Source organism: Ornithorhynchus anatinus, chromosome 10, assembly GCF_004115215.2.
Source record: "Ornithorhynchus anatinus isolate Pmale09 chromosome 10, mOrnAna1.pri.v4, whole genome shotgun sequence".
NCBI classification, from domain to species: domain Eukaryota; kingdom Metazoa; phylum Chordata; class Mammalia; order Monotremata; family Ornithorhynchidae; genus Ornithorhynchus; species Ornithorhynchus anatinus.
The window spans coordinates 3,176,535-3,202,560 of record NC_041737.1 but is presented as its reverse complement, the minus strand read 5'-3'; the positions used below and the strand labels follow the sequence as shown (position 1 = coordinate 3,202,560).

At 42.8% G+C, this 26,026-nt stretch overlaps 1 protein-coding gene and 1 long non-coding RNA gene across 18 annotated transcripts in view; one reads left to right on the top strand and one right to left on the bottom strand.

The window, feature by feature from the left end:
• Positions 1 to 458: 458 nt before the first annotated feature.
• The window catches only part of ADGRL3 (adhesion G protein-coupled receptor L3), a 609,412-nt gene continuing 583,844 nt past the window's right edge, over positions 459 to 26,026 (bottom strand). For 7 of the 17 annotated variants that reach the window (XM_029072984.2, XM_029072988.2, XM_029072987.2 and 4 more), the window contains 2 exons: positions 6,165 to 6,182; positions 459 to 4,248 (listed from right to left, as the gene is read on the bottom strand). In XM_029072984.2, the coding sequence (XP_028928817.1) occupies positions 3,455 to 4,248; positions 6,165 to 6,182 (812 nt within the window). In that variant the 3' untranslated portion in view covers positions 459 to 3,454. Of the gene's footprint in view, positions 4,249 to 6,130; positions 6,183 to 26,026 lie in introns of all 17 variants that reach the window. The other 10 variants (XM_029072990.2, XM_029072993.2, XM_039913351.1 and 7 more) reach the window with 2 other exon arrangements.
• Positions 4,244 to 6,411, top strand: LOC103170112. Its single transcript, XR_485972.3, has 2 exons — positions 4,244 to 4,421; positions 6,179 to 6,411. It is a non-coding gene; the product is annotated as an uncharacterized LOC103170112 (long non-coding RNA).

Here is a 26,026-nt window from a genome sequence, read left to right as displayed (position 1 = left end):
CTCCAATCTAATTTTTTTTTGTGTGTCAAGATCCCGGTCAGATATGTTATGTGATATTCCTAAAATGAGGGGGAAAATACTCAAAGTGCAAAAGGTCATTCTATTAAGGATTAAAGCTATAGCATAATCATTCAACCCTACTGTCAAGATGTCTACATTTTGGTTGTCAAATAACGTGTATCTACCATAGCTTTATCTGGGTTGGATGTCAATTTGATTCTCAGTTGAAAATCACTGGAAAAAAAAGTTAAAATGGATGAGCTGTTTGGTCCTGGACCTTCTAAAGAAGGTGTATGGATAAAGATCTGAATGGTAAGTGACTGAGAAATCAAAATGCAAATCAAATGTACAAATTTCTTTAAAAAATGCAAACCATGGTATCATCAACAGTGGAAGAAAAATAAGCTTTTTCTCCAAGACTCGAAGCAGGTTTCCGTTCAATGGCAGGCATACGTAACTCCTTTATCAATCACTGATTTTATTATAATCACATAAAATATGTGGAACAATTTCTTTCTGACAGTGTCTTTGGGATCTTGCTATGGTCTCTGCAAGCACAACCCAAAAGAGATTTATAGGAGTTCAAAAATCTTGCCCTTTAGATCCTCGCACAAGAGTTTTGTCACAACCGCTCTGTCCGACGATCTCGTGCACCAGGTTTTCTACCGGTAGAGCATTTAAAATGATCTTTCTTCATCTCGATCTGTCCGTGTGGAGCTGGAACAGGTGACCTGCTTCAAATTACAATGACAACGGAATCCCAACCAGTGAAAGTGGAGACGGCACCTGGAGGAAAACAGGATCAGCAGGCTGAGTTGAGGTAATTCTCCCAGTCCCCTGTGAAACCAGCGTGGGCTTTGGCTGGCGGCTTTTTTTTTGCTGACGAATCGGGCACAGGGCTAAATCCCCCACCTGGGATTTCTGAAAGGGGATCGTTTCCCAGCAGATGTCCATTCTACATACCCTTCATCGGGCTAAACGCCGCTTCCGTGCTGATGTTGCCAGAGTGAAGTCTGGGAGAACTCAGTCACTCCCTACGATTCTGTACGCTCTCCTCCAACTGTGAGAAATTGTGAAGTTGTAAAGCTAGACCTGATCCAGAGGTCTAAAAGACAACGAAGGTATAAAATATTTTCTAGCTGATGACGGTGTCATTTCACATCCTAGCCCCCACCTCTCTTTCCCATTGACTTTTTTGAAGTGTGGACTATTTCACGAGGAATACGCTAACCCCTCTATCACCCCTCTTATAAAATTTGCTTCTAGGTAGCTGGGATTTAAACGGAAGAAAAAAATCCCTCTAGTTTATCTACATGAAATATACTAATAATGCCGAGAGCATTAGACTGGAGAATGCCAAAGAATCTTTTCGTGGGGGAGCAAGGGAGAAGAGCGTAATGCTTGCTCGTTAAGCTCTGATGAAGATTAAGGCGTGGATGGAGAGGTGGACAGCATATCTGAACTTATTTCCCATTAACCCAGAGTTTTGCAGGAACATAACTACACCCTGGGTCTCGGGAGAGCTTGTGGAGACCTTGTTGAAATCCCGACAGCCCCAGACGAGTAGATGAATTGAAGGCTCCAACAGCAAAATGGACATTACAAAAGGAGAAATAATGTACCGTAGAAAATATCATTTTTAAATGATCCAAACGAAGCAGGTTTATAAAATCGGCACATAACTTAGCGATAGATCAGCCGGCTAGAAAGGGATTTATCCACTTCATCTCTGCCTGCACGCTGACGCCCAGTCCATCTCGGCATCGGCCATAGCCGTAAAGCTACGTGTTTCGATCATTCAGTTAGGGCTTCCTAACTTTGCCTGGCTCAATTGTGCCTTAGAGGATTGGCAAATTTTATGTGCTGAAAACTGGTGGGAGAAATAGGCGAAAACATAAAAGGAGAACGGCTAATCATTTGGTACATACATACATTCAGGGTCTTCTAAATCTTAATCAGTTGTTTATTGGTTGGCAAACAAGTTTCACTTTTACAACAAATATTAGTAATGAGGTCATTCAACTTTGAGACCATACAAAATGGATCATAAATTAAAAAAATGATAATCTGTGCTGCTAATTTACCTCCTGAAAGCCTACATTCTTTAAAACCCTGTCAAATAAATACATTTTCCCATCAGGAAAACGGAGAGGATTTTTTTTTATCAAATTTGAATCGCTTCAAAATATTGGGTTGCAAATTCTTGCTCTGCATTGTTTTCATTTTTCCTTTCTTCTCCCAGTGTTCCACCACGCTTCTTGGGGGGGGGGGGGAGTTCCCGGCATCTAAAGGGGGGGGCCTCTTGGCTTCTAGAACCATAACCTACCAACCCAGTGAGGCGGCGTCATCCCAAAATGCTTTGCTGTCTATCAGCTATACCCTGCACTAGTTTGCAAACATCCTGTCTGAAACAGAACTGACGGAATACACTTAGTAGGGCCGGGCGGGAGTAAGGGGGGATAATGAAACCCAGTTGAAAAAAAAAAATGGTTTGGCATTACTATAAAATGGTCTTTATAAAGTGATAGTTTTTATTTAATTTTTTTGCCCAGTGACATTTCAAGGAAAAAAAGGCCAAAAAGAACTCATGAAAACCTTGCTCCTACTGGTAGACAAACTTGCAAGACCAGCACAACAGAAAAAGTTCTTTTTTTTTTTCCACTACATTAACAGGGACGCAAGTTCTGGAGGAACAGAAAGCAGACTATATGTGCAATGCTAGTATCTGTACATTACATAGAAATTGTTCAATTTTTTTTCTGCCATTAGTTTTTATCATCAGTTAATACAGCAAAACATAAAATATGCACTTAGCATAGAATTCTAGAATTCCCTTCCATTTCATGAGAATTTTGTTTTCTTTTGTTTTACCCCCACAGCCCATCCCGCTGGGGTGAAATCAAGTTGTGAGTGACCAAAAATCATTATGTGAATTCAGATTCATTATAAACAGTTTTGCTTTGTTTTTCTGTTTGTTTGTTAGTTTGTGCAGCACTCCAATGTAGATGCGTCATTGTTACTAATTCCAAATGCACGTTTTGGCCTTTCTAAAACCAGGTCCTTGTAATTTGAGTAACAGAGCATCGAGGATGTTTAAACAAACACAGCTTAATTCAAGAAGGCCACGTAGAGTGCCATTTTCATTCACCGTATCCCATTCATTAACATAATGAAGTCTTTGTCTGAGAGGGAAAGGAGAGGAAGGGGAAGGAGTGAGAGGGGAATTTCACCAGTTATCTTTCTCCCCCAGGCTGGCCTAAAAATTCCAGTAAAAAAAAAAAAGTCTGACAGTTTTGCTTTTTTTCTGTTTGTTTTTCTTTCTTTTTCTCTCTTCTTCTCTTCAGAACAGCATGAAGGTTTAAGGAGACACACAATCACCACCGCTCGTATCAACGCAGAACAGTAAAGCGTGTGTTAGGGAGCTCTCGGTCGCTTTCCGCTTCCGCTTCATCTTCTATAGACTAGTGACCAAGTGTGCAGGTCCTTTAGAGGCCCCCTCGGGGGAGGCGCCATCTTTGTCTGGAGGGACTATGAACCCGTCGCTACTGCCTCGACCGAGCTGGTAGTAGGTGTGCAGTCGGTGGACATGGTTTCTGGAGCCTAGATTTGGCATGGTTTTGTAGGACACGTCGTCGGCGTCCCCGCCTCTGGCCGGCGGGGGGTCGGTCTGGGTGCTGGTGGTGACGCTCTCTGGGCCGGGCAGAGCAGCCAGCGTGGGCATACTGGTATAGAGAGAATCCCTGTTGGGGGACTGGAGGTCTTCTGTGTGCTCGTTGGTCAGCAGAGGGAAAAAGCTCTCGCCGTTGTCTTGAGGGATCCGCCTCCTGGCGTAGTGATGGAGCTGGTGGTTCTCGGCGGGGTAAGCCCTCGGCGGCAGCAGGGGAGCGTCCGACTCCTCGTGGATGAGTTCGAGACCCAGGCTCTCGTCGTGGTTGAAGGAGGTGGCGTCGTCGAGGACGATGGCGTCGTCCTCGCTGCCCAGGTTGTTGACCAGTTTGTTCATGAGGTTCCTATTCTGTTCGTTGGAGCGCTCGTGGTTGCTCAGGTAGGAAGGGAGATAGTTGGAGGTGAGTTCCTTCAGGATCTTTTTCTCTAGGGCGGTCTCGTTGTGGTTGTAGCCCCGGTCGATGATTTGCACACAGTTGCTCAGGTACTCGCCGCCCGCCAGGCTGTAGCTGTTGCCGTGGTTACCATTCAGTGGTAGAGTATCCATGACACTTGTATCCCTGGCATTGTTCAGGAGCCCCTCTGAAAAACAGCACGCAAGAGAACGTCAAGGTCTTGCCTCTCCTCCGCCGCCCGCCCGTGTGGGCGTCAACAGCGTCACGCTGATCTAAAAACTGTTCGAGGTGTGATGGGCTGCCTGTTCGGGAAGGGCTAACGTGTACGGAGAGAGACCTCAGAGGCCGACTGGCGTGGAGGTAGGCGCTGTTTGGGGGCGGGGGGGCGTTTGTCTTTCGTATCAGAAGACGACACCGCTGACGGTGAAGTTCTTCCGTGAGAGCGTGTCTGGAGACGAGGCCAGTGCGGGACCCCGAGTTCCGGCCTTGTCTCTCCTTCCATACAAAGCGTGTGTGTTTATATGTCAGATATGTGAAAATGTGGATGTGGATGCATAACTGATCACCGAACTAGTGAGCCCTTTAAACTAGCGCACCTTTAAATGGTCACAAGAACTCCAGCTAGAATGTTCAAAGTGGCCGTCAGTAATGCTTCTTCACTCGGGTACGAGTAAGGTGAAAAATCGTACAACCCTGCTTCCCCCCCACCCCCCAAAACAGGTGCCACCAGTGCCTATTCTTTGACTTAGCGGTGCCTCAACTTACATTTTCATTTTTGCCTCGATCTTAAAATGATCCTGTCAGATGCGGAGGCAGAGAAAGGATTCAAGTCGTTTTCTGTAGTGAAGTCCTTTGGCGAGTTTATGTTTTAGTGCCAAAAATATGTTTTTTCTGACACGGCATTTGCATAACGAACCCATGCCCAGTAAGGGAGGGCTACTTGTATACGTGTCTTTTCTGCTTAATTACCAAGTGCATAGGTTCCAAACATTTTGGGGCCATAAGAATCTTTTGGAATAGTTCATCAGCTGTCAAATATGTGTGGGAATCATTATCGAAGGGCAGTGTTTCAAAAGCATTGGTATGCGACCCCATTCTAGCTCTGGGAATGTTAAACTTCCAGCTAGAGAGAGGGAGGAGTGGGAATTGCGTCTGGGGGAATGAAGGGCTACACTGAAATATCAGCTGAACATTTGCTAAGTTTGACCACGTGTTTCTTTATGCACATTATCCCTAGAATCAACACAAATTACTCGGTTAAAGAGAATTCCAGCAGGTACTCAAAAATCACCAACAGTACTGTCATGGATTAGAAAGTATATTTCTTATCAGGCAAAAATTTCTGATTGCTCTGAAAACCCTACGAAAATGCCTATATTGTTACCGTGAGAAAATATAGCATTCATTCTATAGCTGTGATGCAATTCTTACGTTTACGAAGATTGAGAGTGTACGAATCATCCCATCTTGGAATGGAAACTTGGTCTCGGGATGTAATGTTTATAAAATGAGTAGCCATCACAGACATAGAGTGAAGCCATTTATTTTCATGTTAGGAGGTATCTTTTAGACAATCCACAATGCTAAAGAAAAAAAATGAAAGCAGGGATTTGGAAAAACTGTGCATGAAAGGCGGATGGTGTTGCAGATTGCTTCAGTATATGTGATGGTCATGGGTGGGTGATGAGCATCAAGAGATGCTCTTTATATCTGTTCTCAATGCATGGAGAACTGCAGGCTGGAAAATCAAGGAGATGTTTGGCATTTCAAATCATATAACTGAGATGGGGTGGGCCATTTCGGGATGATCAAAGTCATGACTTAGTTTGCCAAAATAAATGCTAAATTTAAAAACAATTTAACTCACACAAACAGTCATATGAGACTCACAAACTATGTGGGTTATGGGACACAAATAAAGGAATCAGACAGTAAAAGCGTCTAATTTGCGTTAACACATATTCGGATATTTTTATGCGTTCGTTGGGTTTCGTAACTGTGAGATGAACTGTTTTTAATAACTACATCATCTATAGGTGATGCAAGAAAAGGGAACTGAAAAAAATTACATTTGATATGCAATGTTTAGCTTTACTCCCATACTTGTCTCTCTGTAGGGCTCTAAACGACAGCATGAAGAAAAGGAAAGAAAAAACAACAAGTAAGCATACAGCGACAGTAGAAGAAACATGAGTAAAAAGCAAATTGATGATATGCAGGAAAAGTCAACGGAAATAATTTCCACTGCCCCAAATACATGAATCACGTGATATAATTTTATATATATATATATACACACACCCATATATATTAGCACTTTAGTAAAAATATTGAAATGTTAATCAGAAAATAAGACTTGCTCATTGAATGCTGCTTAACCCCTGCTTTCCAAATGTTGTAAATTCCAAAAGGGAAAAAACACACATTTTTAAACTATAAAGTTATTGCACAAACCAACGATAAAAGGCAGATGCTCAAAATAAAGTCACACCCTTATGCTCGGCACTTTTAGGTCAAACACAGTGAAGGTGGCTTCTAGGTTCACTTCTGGTCTAACTTGGAACATTTGTATCGTCATGAAAAGTTTTCCAAGAACACTAATTTCCCAATGGAACCTCTGGTAAGTTGCAACTTAAATGAATCCTATTTCTTTCATGATTTTCCTGTTAGACACTCCAAAGCTTTATTTTTTCTTTGTTGCTAATCCAGTGGTCTCTCATCACTAACCATTTTTAAAAATACCAATAACTCATGGGTAACATATCAGCCTCCATTAAAATTGTGCACTGTCACATACATTGCAGATAAAGAAAGATAACACTTATATCCACCTGCTATTTTCATGGCGTTGAAGACGGGAAAACGCACACAGCAATGAGGTGTTCGTGTCGAACTTCCAATCTCCTATTGGGTGATAGCTCTTTCCTCATGAGAACACAGATTTTTATATTTTATTTGCCCTTTTTTGTCATCTCACGCTTTACCAGGCTTCATGGGTCATAGGTATGATCTATCTCATAAATCCAACACTACCATTTTGGAAACTGGTGGAACTCTAAATGCGTGTGGAAACTGGGGAATCAGTCTGGAATACTGAGTCACCAGTGTGGTTGTCTGGTATGTGGGAAAGGAATGCCTGGAGACATAGGATCCAAGTCCAACTATGCTACGGAAGGCAGCCAAAAAAAAAAAAAAAATGCCCCAAGGCACGTCCCATAGGGCTTTGCAAATCATGTTAGAGCTGGAATTTGCATATTTATCCATGTCGTCACTCAAGAGATCAAAACGGATTCTTTGATCTGGCAAGAACTACAGGTGTATGACGGTATTTAAAGACACGGGGTTAATGTTAATCGTTGTAAAAGCCTGGCTAAAAACCACAGCTGGCAAAGGAGTATTGATCTTCGTGTTTTTCCTAAATTTCAAGCTGATGTATGCTACCCTGGAAAAATGAAAAATATATGGAATTGATAGTAAAATAACAATTCTTACACTGGTCTTGAGTTAGTTTTTTTTTTCCCCCAGATTTCTCATCCATATCTACTTTGTAATAAGACAACATAGACTGTAAACCCGTCAATTAGACTGTGAGCCCGTCAGTGGGCAGGGATCGTCTCTGTTGCCGAACTGTACATTCCAAGCACTTAGTACAGTGCTTTGCACATAGTAAGCGCTCAATAAATACTATTGAATGAATACATTTTATTGTGAAGTCATTCTTTAATTTCTTTCAAAATACCAAACTTTCGAAAAGAGAAATAAACCACAGTTTTGTGTTTTCAACTGTGGCATTACTTAAACTAGCTACCGATGGCGTGTTCTTCACCGAAGCCCTTGTATTCTGTCCAAATTGGCAAAATTGAAATAGTCCATGAAATCTAGGTGAGTTAGTGCATTGATTTTAAAATTCCAAAAGTAGCAATCTGGCTGAAAGTCACTCAGCCAGGTAATGCTAATCTAGTGATTAATTTAAATATTTGAATACTTTAATGGTAAAACACACAGCTCTTTAAAATGAACACTCCTCCTTCATAGGAGAACCATTAAAAGTCTCCCACATCAACTTCCAAGGCCCAACAGCGAGATTTACTGAATTGGTAGGAATAAAAAAAAAATACTGAGTACCCTAACTTCCATATATTTGTTGGTTGCTTTTAAGTCAAACCTAAAGGATACATTCAGCTTAAATTTCTACCACATACAAAACACTTTTATACATCTGAATGTATATTTAACATTTTTGGCGTAGATGTAGGATTCGGAGTCTCTTTGCCAGAATGGTCCTCTTTCAAAATCTGATATTTTCAGTGTGAAGTTCCGTTACGTGAAATCAGTCAGGTGAAACCGAGCAAGTAGGTAGATGAAACATCAAAACACCTGAAAGTCATACACTGAGCTACGGCATATACTGTAAATACTCGTATACCTACACATTTTCTAAAAGCAGTTTTTTGAAACCCATAGAGCGAGTCTGAGTATTATATCTTTTCCCATTTGCTAGATTTGATATCATTACCAAATATCATTGCTACTACCATTATAAATACCACATAGACTATTAAGTAGTTCTCCTCGTTTAGCAAAACCAGCACGGTGGGTGCAAAATGTTTTCTTACCTCACTTACCTTGACCAAATACTCCTGCATTGCAAGACGGTTATTTTACAATCAAGAAAAGTGCCAACAATGAGAAGATCGATGAAATAACGGGGAAATTACACTGACATTTAAAAAAAACTACAAAGGCAAACAGATATCTTGATGAAGCAGAGGATCATTTATCAACAAGGAATCCACTAGTGAGAAAATCCTACGGAAAACGGAAGAATGTATCAAGATGAGTTGAGTGGGGCAAGTAGTCTTTGTACCTGCTTCCAAAAATAAAGAAAGAGTGGGGTGGGGGGAGGAGGGGGGAAGAAAGAAAGAAGGAAAAAAAAAAGCACGTGCCCATAAAAGCCACATAAAATGAGACCCTGACTGGAAACAGGAAGATAAACTCCAGCACACCTGGTGTGTTGTACATGCTGACAGAAGGGTTGTTACAGACGGCCGACTCCCCAAGCAATGTATTATAAGGGTTGTTAGTGCCATGAGGACGAAGCAGAGCATTGGTTATAAGATGGTTAGCCGTGGCTCCTAGAGCAGCCCCATAGAAAGACAGGAAAAAAAAAAGGTCAATCAGGCAAATGTAAAACGAAAAGAAACATTCAAACTGCCAACAGTTGAAATAATCCTGATTACAAGCAGCCAGCTTATTAGACCTGAAACTTTATGCCACTGCAGCACAGACATTTCCAAACAGGCACAGACCCAAGTCACAGCAAAAGAAAGAAAATGATTTGGAATGCGAAGAAAGCCATGTTGATGATGAGCTCATTCCTGAGGGGTAAGCAAAAATACACTTCCATGCTCTTTTAAAATAAAAAGAAAACAAAGAATGCACGACAGACGTGGAAAAATGAATTCTCTTCCTTTTTTTTTTCTTTAAGTGAAAATAAAAAAAGAACAGAAAGGAAAATTGAGATTTAATACACTGAGTGTACTTCCAATCTGAGAGTAGGTAGGTACTGATCGAAGGGCAGGGATCATGTCTACAAATTCTATTATAGTCTCCCAAGAGCTCCATACAGTGCTCTGCACACAGTAAGTGCTCAATAAATACCCCTGATTGATTGAAAGGAGAATATTTCTGGCTAGTCTTTCATGTTTGATTGAAATTGGTGTCTCTGCAGGTGATTTATTAACTAAATGACAGATGATAAACATCTCCTCCCACGGAAGAGTCTAGTTTTATTGAGAGCTAAAGTGTTCCGGATTTATTTATTCTTTATCAGACAGTGGTTAAATCCATTTTTTCCCCAGTGAAAATACAGGTGTAGCCGATACAACAAATTTCTAAGCTAAAATCTGCTTTTTTAAAATCTGTAGATAATCCCATGACTGGGTACTACAAAGATGTCTCCGTTTTCTCATTAACGAGGTGTCACAGGAAGAGCCACATAGAATATTTCCTGGCTCGAGAAAATACTCTGCATCAGTATTTGGGAAACAACCAAGGTTAGTAGTAATCAAACAGCAGTACAAAACACGCAAGAGCAGCAACTGAAGGACTTCATCTTCATAGGAATAAAATAAACGCCTCACTCACACATTTACTAATGAAGATTCCCTGCTTTTGTAATGGAAGAAAGCAAAATTACAACACAACACTTCTGATTACAAAATACAAAAAGTCGAAAGAAGGTAGCAGCCAAGTTACTCAGCTAGAAGTTTGAATGTTCAGAACAGTGTAGGTATTTGCATTGAAAACTCTCTTCCAGCAGGCCTTCCCCCAAAGTATGTATAGTTGTCCTCTCTAGTTGAAGACCACACTGCTGACCTTTATGATTCTTTAAAATAAATCACTGTGTGCACATTTTCCCCCATGGCAAAAACCTCCAGCAGTTAACCATCCATCTATGCAGCAACCAGAAACTCCTCAACATCGGCTTTAAGGCGCTCCATAAGATCTGTCCTTCCTATCGATCCTAACTCCTCTCCCACCGCAGCCCAATCCACAAACATCCTTCCTCAAACACCAAAAACCGTGGCTTGATCTCATCTCTCTCATCATCGAGTTTGGTAAGACCCTCTCTCCCAACTGGAACTCCCTCCCGCATCGCATTCAACAGGCCACCACTTGCCCCATCTTCAAAGCCCTGCAAAAACGATATCTCCTCCAGAAAACCTCCTCTGACTAACCTCTCATTTCCCCACCCAATCTCCCTCCCTTCTGCGTCACCCACGCGCTCGGGTCTGTACCTCTTAGGTATTTTGATGCCCTCCGGCCACCCTCACAACATTTATGTACACTGAAATAAGTTACGGTCCGAGGAAATTGTCGTGTAAAAGGATAGGTACATAAGTGCTACGGGCGTGAGGGTGGGTTGAAAGTCAAGTGCTTAAGGGGTACACAATCAAATGCACAAGTGACAGCCTCAGAACCTGATTGCCACAGAGCATATTATCGGCCACAAGATCCTGGGGTGAAATAAGCAGAGTGGTGTAGTTTTGAGTGCTACACATGCCCATCAGAATGTGCTGCGGGGTTTTATATGATGGTGAGAACCAAAAGAAAGCTATTCTGCCTAACGATAAAGAGAGCTTTTGCCAACACTACCACAAAATTGTAGAATCTGGTCTTAAATGGGGGAAGTAAATATTGGAGGGGGTGTAAAGTACCCACGGCGTTTATAACGAAAACATACAACTCTTCAAACCATATTGTTGAACCTGTCATTCCCAACACTTTATGTTCTGGGATGAGGTTCTTTTTTTTGGAAGAATTAGGCCTCGAACTGAGAGTGCCCACCACTTGCTGTGTGACCTTGGGCCAACCACTTGTCTGTGCCCTGGGTTCCTCATCTGTAAAATGGGGATTCAATAGCTATTCTCCCACCCCCTCCGACTCTGTGGGACAGGGACTGGGACTAACTTGATTAACTCTTATCTACACCCAGTGCTTAGTACAGTGCCTGGTGCAAAACATAAACTTTATGAATGCGAAAATTAGTATTTATTACTATTATTATAATTAGTTCACTCAATTCCAGCTGTATTCATAATCTCTACCCTTCATTCTTCAGGCTCTGCTTTGGAACATCACATCCTTTGCCATTTCAATCAAAGATGGTGATAAAAACTGAGAATTATGGCTTCAGGAGAGGACTGAGCAGCAGACAGAGATGAAGAACGTTCCCCTCGTGCCCCTACCATGATGATTTAGGAATCCCTAAAACTTGTGGTTTCACAGAAGAGTTCCTTCTGAAGACTCTACTCATTAGATTTTTCAGTACTCTGCAGGAAGAAGAAAGAAATCTCCACCCCACCCTCTGCCAAGAAATTTTGGCCAAGTGTGATTTTGGGAAGTATTGAGGCCAACCTAGTACTAGTGTAGAATGAGAATGGAATCAGGGAAACTGAACAGGACATTCAGAGACTGAATGTTTGGATAGTAAAATACCAAGCTCAGATACAGTGTCTGTGAAATAGAGTGTTGGAGAATAATAACGATAATAATAATAATAATAATAATAGTACTTGTTAAGTGCTTACTCTGTGCTAGGAGTAGATATAAGTAAAACAGGTTGGTCACAGTCCCTGTCCCACAAGGCGCTCACAGTCTAAAGACCCATTTTACAGATGAGGTAACTGAGGCACAGAGTTCAGTGACTTGCCCAAGGTCACACAGCAGACAAGTGGCAGAGCCAGGTCCTTCAGACTCCCAGGTCTGTATCCACCAGGCAATGACTTATGTTCAACCTTAGGGCTGGAGAAATCAATTTGTCTAATGAAGTATCTAATGATTGTCTTGCCTAACCTTTAATTTAGATCTTTGTATACTAAATTTTAAAACACTTCCCAAAAGGGATCTCATAACATCCGTAGGTGACCTGTGTAATGTTTATAGAAACTCTGTCACCAAATTCCTCCTTATCTAAACTTCCTTTTCTTCCAGATTGGAATCCCCAGTGCTTAGTGTATACACGTTCTCTCTCGTTCTGTCACAGCTGAAGAAGAGGACAGTTGGTTTCCTCTTCTGGGTAAAAGCCCTTCTTGTACTTGAAGATCACCGTAAACGCAGCCCTCAGCCCTCTCCAGGGTGAATAAAAATCCCCATTCCTCAGCCTTTCCTTGTTGATCGCATTTTCCTAACCCTTTATTTGTTTTTGTGGTTCACTCCGGGGCTCTCCCTGAATCCTGGATGGTCATGTGTCAGGGGACAGATGAGTCAGGAGCTGAGTCCGGGTTTAACAAAAGGATCGCCTCAGAGTTGCTACACAACTGTGTACTGCATCGCTGATCTAATTTTCTGAAAAATTAGGCCTCGATTTGAGAGTGCCCACCACTTGCTGTGTGACCTTGGGCCAGCCACTTAAACTGTCTGTGCTCTTGGTTCCTCATCTGTAAAATGGGGATTCAATAGCTGTTTTCCCTTCCCCTCAGACTCTGTGGGACCGGGACTGGGATTAACTTGATTAACTCGTATCTACTCCAGTGTTTAGTACAGTGCCTGGTGCAAAACATGACCCTTGGTGCTGTAATGCTGACTCGCTCTTTCCTCACTATTAAAAAAACAAAACATAAAACAACAAAACAAAGATCCTTTTCCACCTTCTATGACCCTGATGTGCTCCATGACAACCGCCAAATAGCGTGATTTTAGGGGTGCACAAGTCTCAAAACCTTTTCCTGATATCCTCCCCTGTTATATATGTTCTGCTGTTATTTGTGCATTTCATTCGTAGCGGAATTTTGGGTTCCTTCCAAGAAGAGCCAATTAATCAGAAATTTCAACCTATGACTTATTTGACTGAAACTAAAATTATAGCCGACAGACCTTCCCTCTGATAACACTCTGAGGTGTCTTTATTCACTAAGGCAAACCAAACCATTTGATGAAAAACTACCCTTCTGAGCTATCGGGCCTGGGTTTGATTCTTTTGAATTTTCCCAAAGGTTTTCAGTTGCGCAGCATAAATAAATGATGGGAAAAATTGGGGAAATATGAAGTTCTCAAATTGATTGCTCATTATTAACACCACCCTGAACCTTCACAAGAGTCAGCAACACCAAGACCTAACCAGCTGGGATAAGAAAATTGGTTGTGTAAAAATTCTGCTCCTCTTTGATCATCCTATCTTTTTTAATGGTATTTATTAAATGCTTACTATGAGCCAAACGCTGTACTAAACACTGGGATAGATAACAAGACAATCAGGTTGGCCCCAGGCTCTGCCCCACAAGCGGCTCAGTCTTAATCTCCATTTTACAGATGAGGTAACTGAGATACAGAGAAATTAAGTTACTATCCCTTCTCCATGTCTCCTCAAGTCAGACCTGCTTATCTTGTTCACAGAAACAAGGGTTTACCTTGGCAATAAAGCTGAGGAAGTGTTCCACACGAACACCCACATCATCCACATCATCGTCCAAACCCCAGACTGAGTTGGAGAAGTTGGAAGAGAGAAAGGAAGACTCCTGACCCAACAATGGAGAAAAGTGGATTTGGGGGTAATCACAACAATAATAATGATAATATATTGAGCACTGCTCTCTGCTAAGAACAGGGCTAAAATGCAAGATAATCAGATCAGACACAGTCCTGGTCCCACAAAGGGCTCACAGTCAAAGAGGGAAGGAGAGCAGATTCATTCATTCATTCATTCAATCGTATTTACTGAGCGCTTAGCGTGTGCAGAGCACTGTACTAGGTGCTTGGAAAGTACAGTTAGACAACAGATAGAGACAATCCCTGCCCAACAATGGGCTCACAGTTTAGAAGGGGGGAGAAAATGATGGTATTTGTTTAGTGCTTATTATGTGCTAAGCACTGTTCTAAGCACTGGGGTAAATGCAAGGTTGTCAGGCTGTCCCACGTGGGGCTCACATTCTTAATCCCCACTTTGCAGATGCGGTAACTGAGGCACAGAGAAGTGAAGTGACTTGCCCAAGGTCAAACAGCAGACAAGTGGCGGAGCCGGGATTAGAGCCCATGACCTCTGATTTCCAAGCCCATGCTCTTTCCACTAGGCCACGCTGCTTCTCCAAGACATAGCAGATATAGCGACCCATTTTACAGATGAGGAAATCGAGGCACAGAGAAGTCAAGTGACTTACCCAAGGCTGAAACAGCAGTGGTGGAGCTGGGAGTAAAACCTGGATCTTCTACCTCTCAGTCCCGGGTTGTTTCCAGTAAGCCAAGTCTCCCACTGAAGTCAGTGGAATGGAAAGAAAACGGAACCCCACGATGTCATATTCAGTGACATTTATTTTCTGACTCATCACAGACACAGGTTTTGGACTGTTAAATTTATCTCCTGGGCATCCAAAGAAAATTGAGAGCACAAGTCTGGAAGTGTGGAGACCCAAGCTCTAGTTTCTGCTTTACTCTATGACCTTGGGAGGTCACTTAACCTTTCTGTTCCTAAATTTCCTCATCTGCAAAATGGGCATAAAAGACCTGCTTTCCCTCCCTCTTTCCCTGGGAGCCCCAGTATAGGCCCTGGACTGTGTCTGATCTATTTGTATTTGTATGGCCCCAGTGCTTAGCACATAAGAAAAACTTAAGGGTTCAAATTCGTTAAAGGCCGTAACAGAAACGGACACGCATTATCATTTCTCCCTTTAGCAAATACAAACTGTTGGGCGCCGGTCTGGAACGAAGACATTCTTGGGACACAGTTCGGAACGATCCAGTTGATGAGGGACTGCATTTCCGAAGAGAACGCGGACTTTTTTGCAACTTCCAAGGAAGGCAAAGTGAAAGATAACATGACAGCGGGAAGTGACTAGGAGCTAGACAGGTATCATTCAACAACACAATTCAAATAACACTTCTTGCTGGCAGCCAGCAAAGCCCAGCACCGAAGGCCTTTAAAGGAACACGGATCACCTGCCCGATCTAGCCCGCGGTCATCATAAGGGAAATGTATTCATCTGCTTGTTCATATCTGGTGGGGAAACAAAAAATCCATTCATAGAAACGATGACAACCACCACCACCAAAAAAATACCGTGAGAGAAAAATGCTCTTTCAAAAGGAACATACTTGCAGACCTCAATTCTCAATGCCCTTAGCGTTCTAGGTGGCTAAGGTGGCCATTTATTTCACCGCAAAACTAGTTACATTTGTCCTTTTTTCCTCCTCTGACCTTTCTCTCCACAACAGCACTGCCCTTCCTATCACAGGCGTCTAGGCTGTAAGCTCTTTGTGGGCAGGGAATGTGTCTGTTTATTGTTATATTGTACTCCCCCAAGCGCTTAGTACAGTGCTCGGGACACAGTAAGTGCTCAATAAATACGATTGATCGAATGAATGAATATCCGTTGCCGTACGTTAAAGGTGGGAGAGCCCACGTTCCCTTTGTACCGCACCAGAACATTCTTCAACAGCATTTCATTCTGGCTGGGGACCGAGGCTGGATAATGTATTTCTACACAAGAATGCCCACTGACGGCAGCTCAAAGACACTCTAAAATCACATCTACTTCAGGAGGCCAAACCTGACCCGAGCCCTCATTTCCCCCGTTGGCTTTGCCTTCTGTGTTGCTTAAGCACTTGGATCTGTATATCTGTAACCTTTAAGCACTTGATATTCGCTCCAACCTCAGTCCCGGAGCAGTTCTGAGGGACAAGGACCGTCCCCAACTTGATTTGCTCATATCTAACCCAGCACTTAATACAGTGCCTGACACATACTAAGCACTTAACAAATAACCACAATTAGTATCATTATTACTATTATTGTTATTATCATCCAGAGCATGCTCAGTAAATGGTATTATAACCACTACTGTGTCCTACCTCTGTAGGATGTGAGATTATATTTTATAATTTTACCTACGAGGCCCATCTCTTACAGTCATTCCTATCTAGGCTAAATTGGAATTACTACAGCTGTTCTTTCTTGACGATCTTCACCATATTTGTATGCACAGATAAACCCTGCCCGACATGTCTGACAAACTGGTGTTTGTAGCTTTCATTATATGTATAATCTCCCTTTAGTGGTGACACTTATCAGAGGCCCCCAAAATCCATTACAGAAGTGATCTCATGCTATATATCTGACATGATGGCTGGCTTGCTTAATTATTACCAGGAGGAACATTTTCCTCAATTTGAATTCTTAATACAGATGCCCATAGCCTGTCAGATCCTCCTATAGACTCAAAGCGGTAAAGGAATATGTGTAATTAATGACGGTATTTGTTAAGAGCTCATTATGTGCCAAGCACTGTTCTACATACTGGGGTAGATAAAAGGTTATCAGGTTGTCCCCCTTGGGGCTCACGGTCTTAATCCCCATTTTACAGATGAGATAACTGAGGCACAGAGAAGTTAATGACTTGCCCAAAGTCACAGAGCTGACAGGTGGCAGAGCCGGGATTAGAACTCACAACGTCTGACTCCCAAGCCCATGCTCTTTCCAGTAAGCCACTGTTATACTGTACTCTCCCAAGCCACTTAGTATGGTGCTCGGCACACAGTTAAGAGCTCAAAAAAATACCATTGATTGATAGACGCTTCCAACATAAATACTTCTGTAAGGTCACTGTGAGCAGGGATCTCATCTACCAACTCGATCCATTCATTCAATCATATTTATTGAGCGCTTCCTGTGTGCAGAGCACTGTACTAAGTGCTTGGGAAAATACAACACAATAAACAATGACACGTACTTCCCCAAATGCTTAGTATAATGCTTTCTGCATACATTAAGCGCTCAATAAATACCACTGATTGATGGATTGTGATGGATGTCTGTAAATCAATAAATCCGTGGTAGTTTCTGAGCACTTTCTATGTGCAGAGCACCGTTTTTAGTGCTTGGGAAAGTACAATACAAGGGAAATGAGTGGACAGTTAGTTTTCCTGCCCATGATGAGCTTGCCATCTAGAGGGGGAGACAGACATTATTATGAATGAACTAACTAATTTATAATAATTTGAAGATCTATACGTAAGTGTTGTGGGGTGGGGTGGAACGAATCTCAAACAAATATCAAATATCGAAGGTCACAGATCCAAGCGCGTTAGACGACACAGAGTGTGAACCGGGGGAAACAGCACTTAATCGGGGAAGGCCTCAAGAAGAAGATGTGACCCTGACACTTCGCAAATAAGTGACCGCAGTACTGTGATTTCCATCATAAGGAAGACTAAATGGTAGCTTAGGGTTCAGAGGTGCGTTAAGGCTTCCAGCCTCTAGACCGGTATATTGGCCATCTCATCCCTCTGGATCTAACTGGGAGCTACAGCAGTTTCACCAAAAGGCAGTAGGTTCTCCTTCCTCATCAACAGGATCGAATGATTCATACATCAAAAACCTTCTGAAGCCAACGTATTAGACCTTCTAAAAATATCCGTTAAAACGTGCGGAACAAAGCTCATTAAAATCCACAGAAAGTAGCCATCTAAATGAGGAACAATTTGAGAATTCATTCCAGTTGCCTCTGTCCTTTCTTTTCCATACGGACAGAAAGACATTAAAACAAATCTCACCCCATAATTAATGAAAAGCTACCAACATTTTCACTGTATTTACTCCAACAATGGACATCACTATAAAACGTCAAAACCGCGACTATAGGGAAGGCCTACACATATTTAGCATTCTGTTCTCAGAGACACAACTGACATCTTGAGTTATCCGACTGTGACTTCTAATAGCCAACAAGATTCAGTTATTAAGCTCCAATAAATCTGCCTATTCAATTTCTCTCAAATAGGGTGGTTGCCCCTTCAGCATCTAATTCATTCATTGAGAATCTATTAATACAAACTGAAATGAAATAGGCTCTGCCAGAAAGGAGTTGGAAGCCGCAGCCTTTAAAAACACAACATAGCACATACTTCTTAAGGTCAAGGTGTCTGCTCCTCGCAATTTATTTAGAGAGCAGGCAAAAATATACAAGAGGAAGATAGAGTTATGGAAACCGATGTTAAGAAAATCAGGAACGTCCACCAAGATATCCCTCCCTCCTCAATTCCGACAGACAATTACTCTCCCTTCCTTTAAAGTCTTACTGAAGGCCCATCTCTTCCAAGACGCCTTCCCTAAGCCCCCCATTTCCTCTTCTCCCACTCCCGTCTGTGTTGTCCTGACTTGCTTTCTTTTTTCATCCCCCCCTCCTCCCAGCCCCACAGAACTCATGTACATATCTGTAACTTATTTATATTATCTCTGTCTCTCAACTAGACGGTAGGCTTGTTGCGTGCAGGGAATGTGTCTGTTTATTGTTCTACTGTATTCTCCAAAGCGCTTAGTGAGTGTTCTACACACGGTAAGAGCTGAATAAATACAAGTGAATGAAAGAATGAAAGCTTTACCTTTTTTTCAATTAGCCCGGGCAGTGACAAATCTAAATCATTCCCTAGCAGTAGCGCTGACTTGTGATTTATGAAATCTCTCATCTATATGGGAGAAGTCTATATTTGTTCTGCTTTGAATATTATTTATTGAATTGAGGTCACTGATGAAATGCAAGCTATTTATATTGCATGTATCAAAGTCGACCACTGGCACACTTGCAAAAGTCATTCATAAAAAAAAAAATGGAGATCAAATTTATGGTTCAACTAAGAGCCAGAATTAGCACCGGGAATGACCTGGAGGCTGGAAAGATACTTCATAGACTTAAGCATTTCAGAAGGGCTCCTAAAGATACTTTCTATCTGTGATGAAAAGCTGCAGTTCTGAGTGTCTCAGTTCAACTGTCACTCACTTGTCTCAATCAAATCTGTACCGTTTCCTTTGTGCAGAACATTCTACTAAGCACTTGGGAGTGTGCAAGGGAGTTAGAAGACATGCATTGAGTCCTCGGTGACTTTACAACCTAGTTGGGGAGACAGACCCTGAAATATATTACCTCGACGTGAAAGGAACGGAGTATACAGATACCTACTTTAGGGCATCAGGGTGAGGGGGTGGGAAGAGAGTGGTGTGTGAGGACCTAAGTGTTCAGGTGATGGGGAGGTGCTGAAGTAGCAGCTGGGGATAGTGAGAAGAAATTATTAACCAAGGAAAGCCCCCAAGAGGACACGTTCCTTCGGAAGGGTCCTGAGTGAAGAGGGTGAGAGAGGTGGTCTGCTGGATGTGAAGGGGGGGAGGAGTTCCATAGGGTGAGGAGAAAGTGATCAAGAGGTCAGCGGTAAGACGGATGAGAATGCAGGGTGGCGAGCAGGGCACCTCCTCTCGTGGTGGCCATGGAAATGAGACGTAGCAAGGGAAGGGAGAGACTGGGCTGGCAGTGCCTTCCGCAGGTGGAGATGGAGTTTGTGAAATAAGGAAGCCAACCTCGGATAAAGCCACCGACCTAATCTGTGCTTGGTGTCATTTTTCATGTATGCTCGTGCCGGTTAGCACGTTCCTTTCTTCATCTCCATCCCCGCCTTGGTTGGCTCGCCTCTTGCAAATCCTTTCATGGGCCGTGATGGTCCCAAGGGGCTTCCAACCCACTCTAGAAACTCATTTCAAAGGTACCTGTACCATTCTCCCTGCTGGGCCTTCTTGGCCCCCAGTTGAAGTCCTGTGCCAAATAAAAATCCAGCTCCAGGGATGAAAAAAGAGTTGAATTTAGGTAGGTGCCCATAAATGTGGGGTTCAATCAGTCATTCAGTGGAATTTACTGAGGGCTTACTCTGTGCAAACCTCTGGTTCTGCCACTTGTCTGCTGTGTGACCCTGGGCAAATCACTTCACTTCTCTGTTCCTCATCACGTCATCTGTAAAATGGGGATTAAGATTGTGAGCCCCAAATGGGACAAGGACTGTGTCCAACCTGATTGCCTTGTGTCTATCCCAGCGCTTAGAACAGTGCCTGGCACATAGTAAGTGCTTAACCCACACCAGAAAACAAAAGAAAAAGGATGAAGAAAGAAAACCTGGGGAGTTTCCAAAATTGCCATGAAGGAGACCACACTCCATTCAGCTGTGAAACAATTTAATAATGTTGTCTCTGAAAGAAGCGAAGTTGATTTAGTGAAGTTATCATCCTCTCTTCAGCTCTTGGGTAGAGTCATAATTTATTTGCACATTCAGTTGTTTTGTACTAACACATCTGTGCTACTTCCTTTATCTTCACCTGCCCCCTCTATGGGTAAATAATGTCTCTCTGACCCACCCTCCCACCCTTAGACTGAAAGCTCCTCGTAGCAGGGAAAGCAACTGATATAATAATAACGATGGTACTTGTTAAGCACTTATTATGTGCCAAGCACTGTTCTAAGCCCTAGGGTAGATACAAGTTAATCAGGTTGGACACAGTCCCTGTTCCACATGGGGATCGCAGTCTTAATCCCCATTTTACAGGTGAGGTAACTGAGGCCCAGAGAAGTGATTAATAATAACAATAACAATGATGGTATTTGTTAAGCCCTTACTAGGTGCTGAGCACTGTTCTAAGCGCTGGAGTAGATACAGGATAATCAGGTTGTCCCACATGAGGCTCACAGTCTTAATCCCCATTTTACAGGAGAGGTAACTGAGGCACCGAGAAGTTAAGTGATCTGCCCAAAGTCACACAGCAGACATGTGGCAGAGTCAGAATTAGAACCCAGGGCCTTCTCTCAGACCCGGGCTCTAGCCACTAAGCTCCTCCTCAAAAGCTTAGTACGGTATGCTGTACTCAGGACGAACTCTCTAAAGAGCAGTGACACGTTGGCTGTGGGAGGGGCAGCTGAAAACCATTTCCAAAATCGTGCATTCTCCGTCCTGTTGACTCAGCAGGCCGCCGGTGCTCATGGCCTGGAAATCAGAGCCTAATTGAATTTTCTGGAATGTGACAGCAATTTCATTCTGAGGAGGGTCAGGTCTCATTTGGGTTGGGAAGCAGGATATTAAAGTTACTCATTCTAATTTTTCTGTCTGCCTCAGACGCTCCCCGCTTAAATCTGAGCTTAATTCGTTCAGGTCATTACGGTGGAATCTTCATGACATTAAACTGATTATCTCTAAAAACAGCAGTAATGATTTTCCCTTTTGGGTGGTGTACAGTTACGATTATGTCTTTGGGGCTGACACCAAAAAGGAAAACCGGAATGATGGAGCACGAGGAAAATATTTATTTTGGTATGCTGGAGGTTTTTCTTAAAGGTTGGGAGCTGTTGCTACATTTATATATCAGTGAGGGGAAAAAAAGGGCAAAACAAGCATTAATCCCAAAGATGAAACCTAACGATAAGGAGTCCGGAGGACCCTTTGCTCTGGCCTATGACTGACATGAGTCGTGCGGTTTGCTGCGCACCGGGCACAGACTCACGGGGATAGCGTTTGGCAGGAACTTCATATGCAGATACCAAAGTAATGATAATAATGATAATTATGGTGTTTGTTAACTGCCTACTATGTGCCGGGCACTAGACTAAATCCTGGGATAGATACAAGATATAAGATTGGACACAGTCCCCGTCCCACAGGGAGCTCACGATCTTAATCCCCATTTTACAGATGAGGTAAGTGAGACACAGAGAAGTTAAGTGACTCGCTCAAGCTCACACAGCAGATGAGTGGCGGAGGCAGGATCTGAACGCTGACGCCCAGGCCCATCCTCTAGGCTACGCTGCTTATTAGACTACTGTAACTACTAACCGATGAATTAAATAACGACAACCGCTAGACCCTAAGTGCCTTAAGAGCATTATTCATCCATGCTTACTAACTTGTACTCTCCCAGTTCAGTCTTCCATTCACAGTAGGTGTTCAATCAATGCAATGGATGAATTTGTAATCCTTAAAATGACAAGGCAATATGGAATATTTTGTACGTGTAACCAAACTCACTTTGTGGACTAAGGGAATACGATGCATGACTGTTTCTCTTTGTAACATTATACCTTGATTTGTGTAAAACCTAGTTAGCAATCTGTCATGATTCACATGTTTTCATTTCTCTTTGTCTCCGGAGACGTAAAAATAACAGCATGGCGATCTACCTGCATGTTAATAAGGGAGGAGGTAATATGATGTGAACTGTTCCTACAGCAGAAATCTGGCATCTTAAAAGGACAACGCAGACTTTACTCTGACGTGAACAAAAACGGGTGGTCTGTTCACAACGGATTATTAAACTAGTGGACGGAGCCCAAGTTCTCAAGGACACAGGTAGTACTGGACAGAAAGTGCTTTCTTTGGTCATCATCCAGAGGCTGAGGATGAAGTAATGACTTTTCCATTCTTTGATACTGTAAACAAATTTTGAGGCGAAAAATTGAAGCAAGGGGATGGGGGGTGGAGCAAGCAAATAGTCCAATTTTATATTAGGTTCTATTTCATCCAAAGAGACAAATCTTTTGGGTCATTCTATTTTTCTTTTTTCAGCAAAAAGGGTATCGTTCTCCTAGATTATAACCAGATTATAACTAGATTATAACCAGAAGCAGCGTGGCTCAGTGGAAAGAGCCCGGGCTTGGGAGTCACACGTCATGGGTTTGAATCCCGGCTCTGCCAACTTGTCAGCTGTGTTACTGTGGGCAAGTCACTTCACTTCTCTGGGCCTCAGTTACCTCATCTGTCAAATGGGGATGAAGACTGTGAGCCTCACGTGGGACAACCTGATTACCCTGTATCTACCCCAGCGCTTAGAACAGTGCTCTGCACATAGTAAGCGCTTAACAAATACCAACATTATTATTATTATAACCATCAGGATTTCCTCACAATCTGTCCCTTGGGCAATCCCTCTCGCTGAGCCCACTTTTCCCCAAGGGGACACCGAGTGAGGATGGATGCCGCATCTGGAAGGGAAGAACATCCCTCCAACGAAATGACTTTCTCCCTCTTCTCCTTGTTGGGATTCGATCATTCGCTCACTCGAAAAGCAACTGGGACTTTGAGAGGAACGAGGCATCTCTTAATCATGACAGCCTTTCTTTGACACCGCAATTTAATAACCACTTCTGACAATAAAGGTGGATGAAAAGCAAAGACCTCAAATAGACATCTGACTTTCTTTTCGAGAACAATCGGAAATTTTCTACCAGGAGACAGAATAGCTATTGAGTGCTTCTAAGTCCAATTACGTATTTTACCCAGCAGATGGCCAGAGAGGAGAGCCCTTCATCTCTCTTCTCCTCCACATCTGACATTACTCAGCTGTCAGGAAACAATCACCCCCTGAATTTTACCCCAATGTTTCTTCCCACTCTTGAAGTGATTCCTACGACTAATCCTTTGCAAAGGAAGCTGTGTCTAACTGAAACTAGGGAAAAGGGTGAAATGGGAAAGAGATTAGCAATTAATTCATGAAAATTTAGAGGGGAACGTGTAACAATCACATGAAATGACTGATATCTCGTTATGGAAGGGCAGGATGGCCTACAGTAGGCAGGGAATGTGTCTATCTATCTTTGTATTAAACTCTCTCAAGCGCTTAGTTCTGTTTTGCATACAATAAGTGCTTAATAAATGCAACTGAATGATTGAATGAATGAACGTAGTTGGAGTCGGAAGATCTGAGCGCTAATCCCAGCACTGCCACTGACTGGTTCTGTGACCTCGGGCAAGCCATTTAACACCCCCTGAACCTCAGTTTCCTCATCTCCTGCTCATCGTTATCGGTAGTATTTACTGAGTGTTTACTGTGTGCATAGCACTGAACTACGTGTTTGGGAGAGTACAACACAACAGAGTTGGGAGACACCATCCTTGCGCACATTGAGCTTCAAGTCTAGAGGGGGAAACAGAGATTACTATAAATAACTTAGAATATGTAATTAATGGATATGTACCAAAGTCCTCCGGGGTTCAGAGTAGGGTGGATATCAAATGCCCACAGATCACAGATCCAAGTGCATAGATGACGCAGAAGGGAGAGGGAGCCGGGGAAAAGATGGCTTAATCGGGAAAGGCCTCCAGAAGGAGATGTGACCTTCATAAGGCTTTGAAGTTGGGGAGAACGATAGTCTGGCATAAATGGAGGGAGAGGGAGTGCCAAGCTACAGGGAGGACATGGGAAATGGGTGGAGGTGAGACAGACAAGATCAGGGCACAGTGAGTAAGCTGGCACTAGAAGAGGAAAGTGGGAGAGGAGGGAAGTGTGAGTGCCAGACTGGTTAAGTGAGCGGGACTAATCTGCAGAACTGGGATAAAGTCCCTGGTTCCCCTGTGGGATGGGCTGTTTTGAATTGGATTCTCTTGTATCTAACTCAGTAGTCAGAACAGTGCTTATGCACATAATCCTAAGTGCTAAATCGTACCAAAATTGTTCATTTTCCATGTTCGATTTTATTTTCAACCATATGTGGGAAATTAAAAATGTTTTAAAATAAAAGGATACCTACTCCTATAACATTCCTTCTCATCCACTGCCTGCCCTTCCTCTTTACTAATTCTCTTCTCAAGACCTGTGGTCTGGATCTCACCCTCTTTACCCAACCTCCTTCAGGCTAATGAGCCTTAACCTCCATCTTAACCTTATCAATCCACTTGCTTTAAGAAAGCACCTCCACGACCCACTGGCACTTTAAACTCAACATATCCCAAATTGAACAGCTCGCTTTCCTTCATCTCATTCACTTTCCCAGCATGATCATCACCCCCACCACCATCCTTGTTCCAGAAGAGCACAATATCCCTGTATGCTAGGGAGAGAAAGTATTTACCGCCATTTTACTACTGAGGAAATTGGGGCCCGGGGGGGGGGGGGGGGGGGGTCAAGTGACTTGTCCAAGGTCTCACAGCTGGCTCCGGCAGTCTCTCTTTTCTGGACATCGTTAAGCACTTAGTATGTGCCAGACACTGTAATAAGAGCTGAGGTAGATACCAGACCTCCTGTCCCACATGGGGCTACCAGCTGGAGATGAGTTTGAGCCACCAGACCCTCTCCAGTCCCGAAGAGCAGGCTGGGGACCCCCAAAGTGGACACCTCTGGTGGAACTTCCACATGAACGGGTCAAAAGGAGCCCAGAATATTATACTCAGAGGGGAAGAATTTAAAAATGAAGCACTGACAAAAATGTTTTGGCTAGGATATAGAGATATTAAGAGTTCCATAAGAAGAATTAAATTGCACTGTGCCCAGGCATCATAGCATTTAAGAGCATATAAAAGAGTTATGAGGGGGTTGAAAGTTCTAATCGTCATAAATCCTCATACCGATTTTATATGATGGAAATCACAGTTGTAAAAAAAGACTCTCCTGTGTGTTGTGGAGGAGGCAGATCAAAAACAAGGAGAATTGTACGGATTGGTGAAAGGGAAATATTAATGAGTAGTTCTACCCTCGGGGAAAGAGATTTACACTTAATGGATTAAAGAGACAGGAAGAATGTGTTTCTGCTTCCAAGGATAAATGAAAAGTCAAAGCAAATTTTGGATTAACAGTTTTGGGAGAGTTGGGCCTTGACACGGACCGTATGAAAAAATTACAGGAATCAAGATCTAGACAGAATTGAGATTTGTTGCAGAAAAGAGGTGGTGATTTT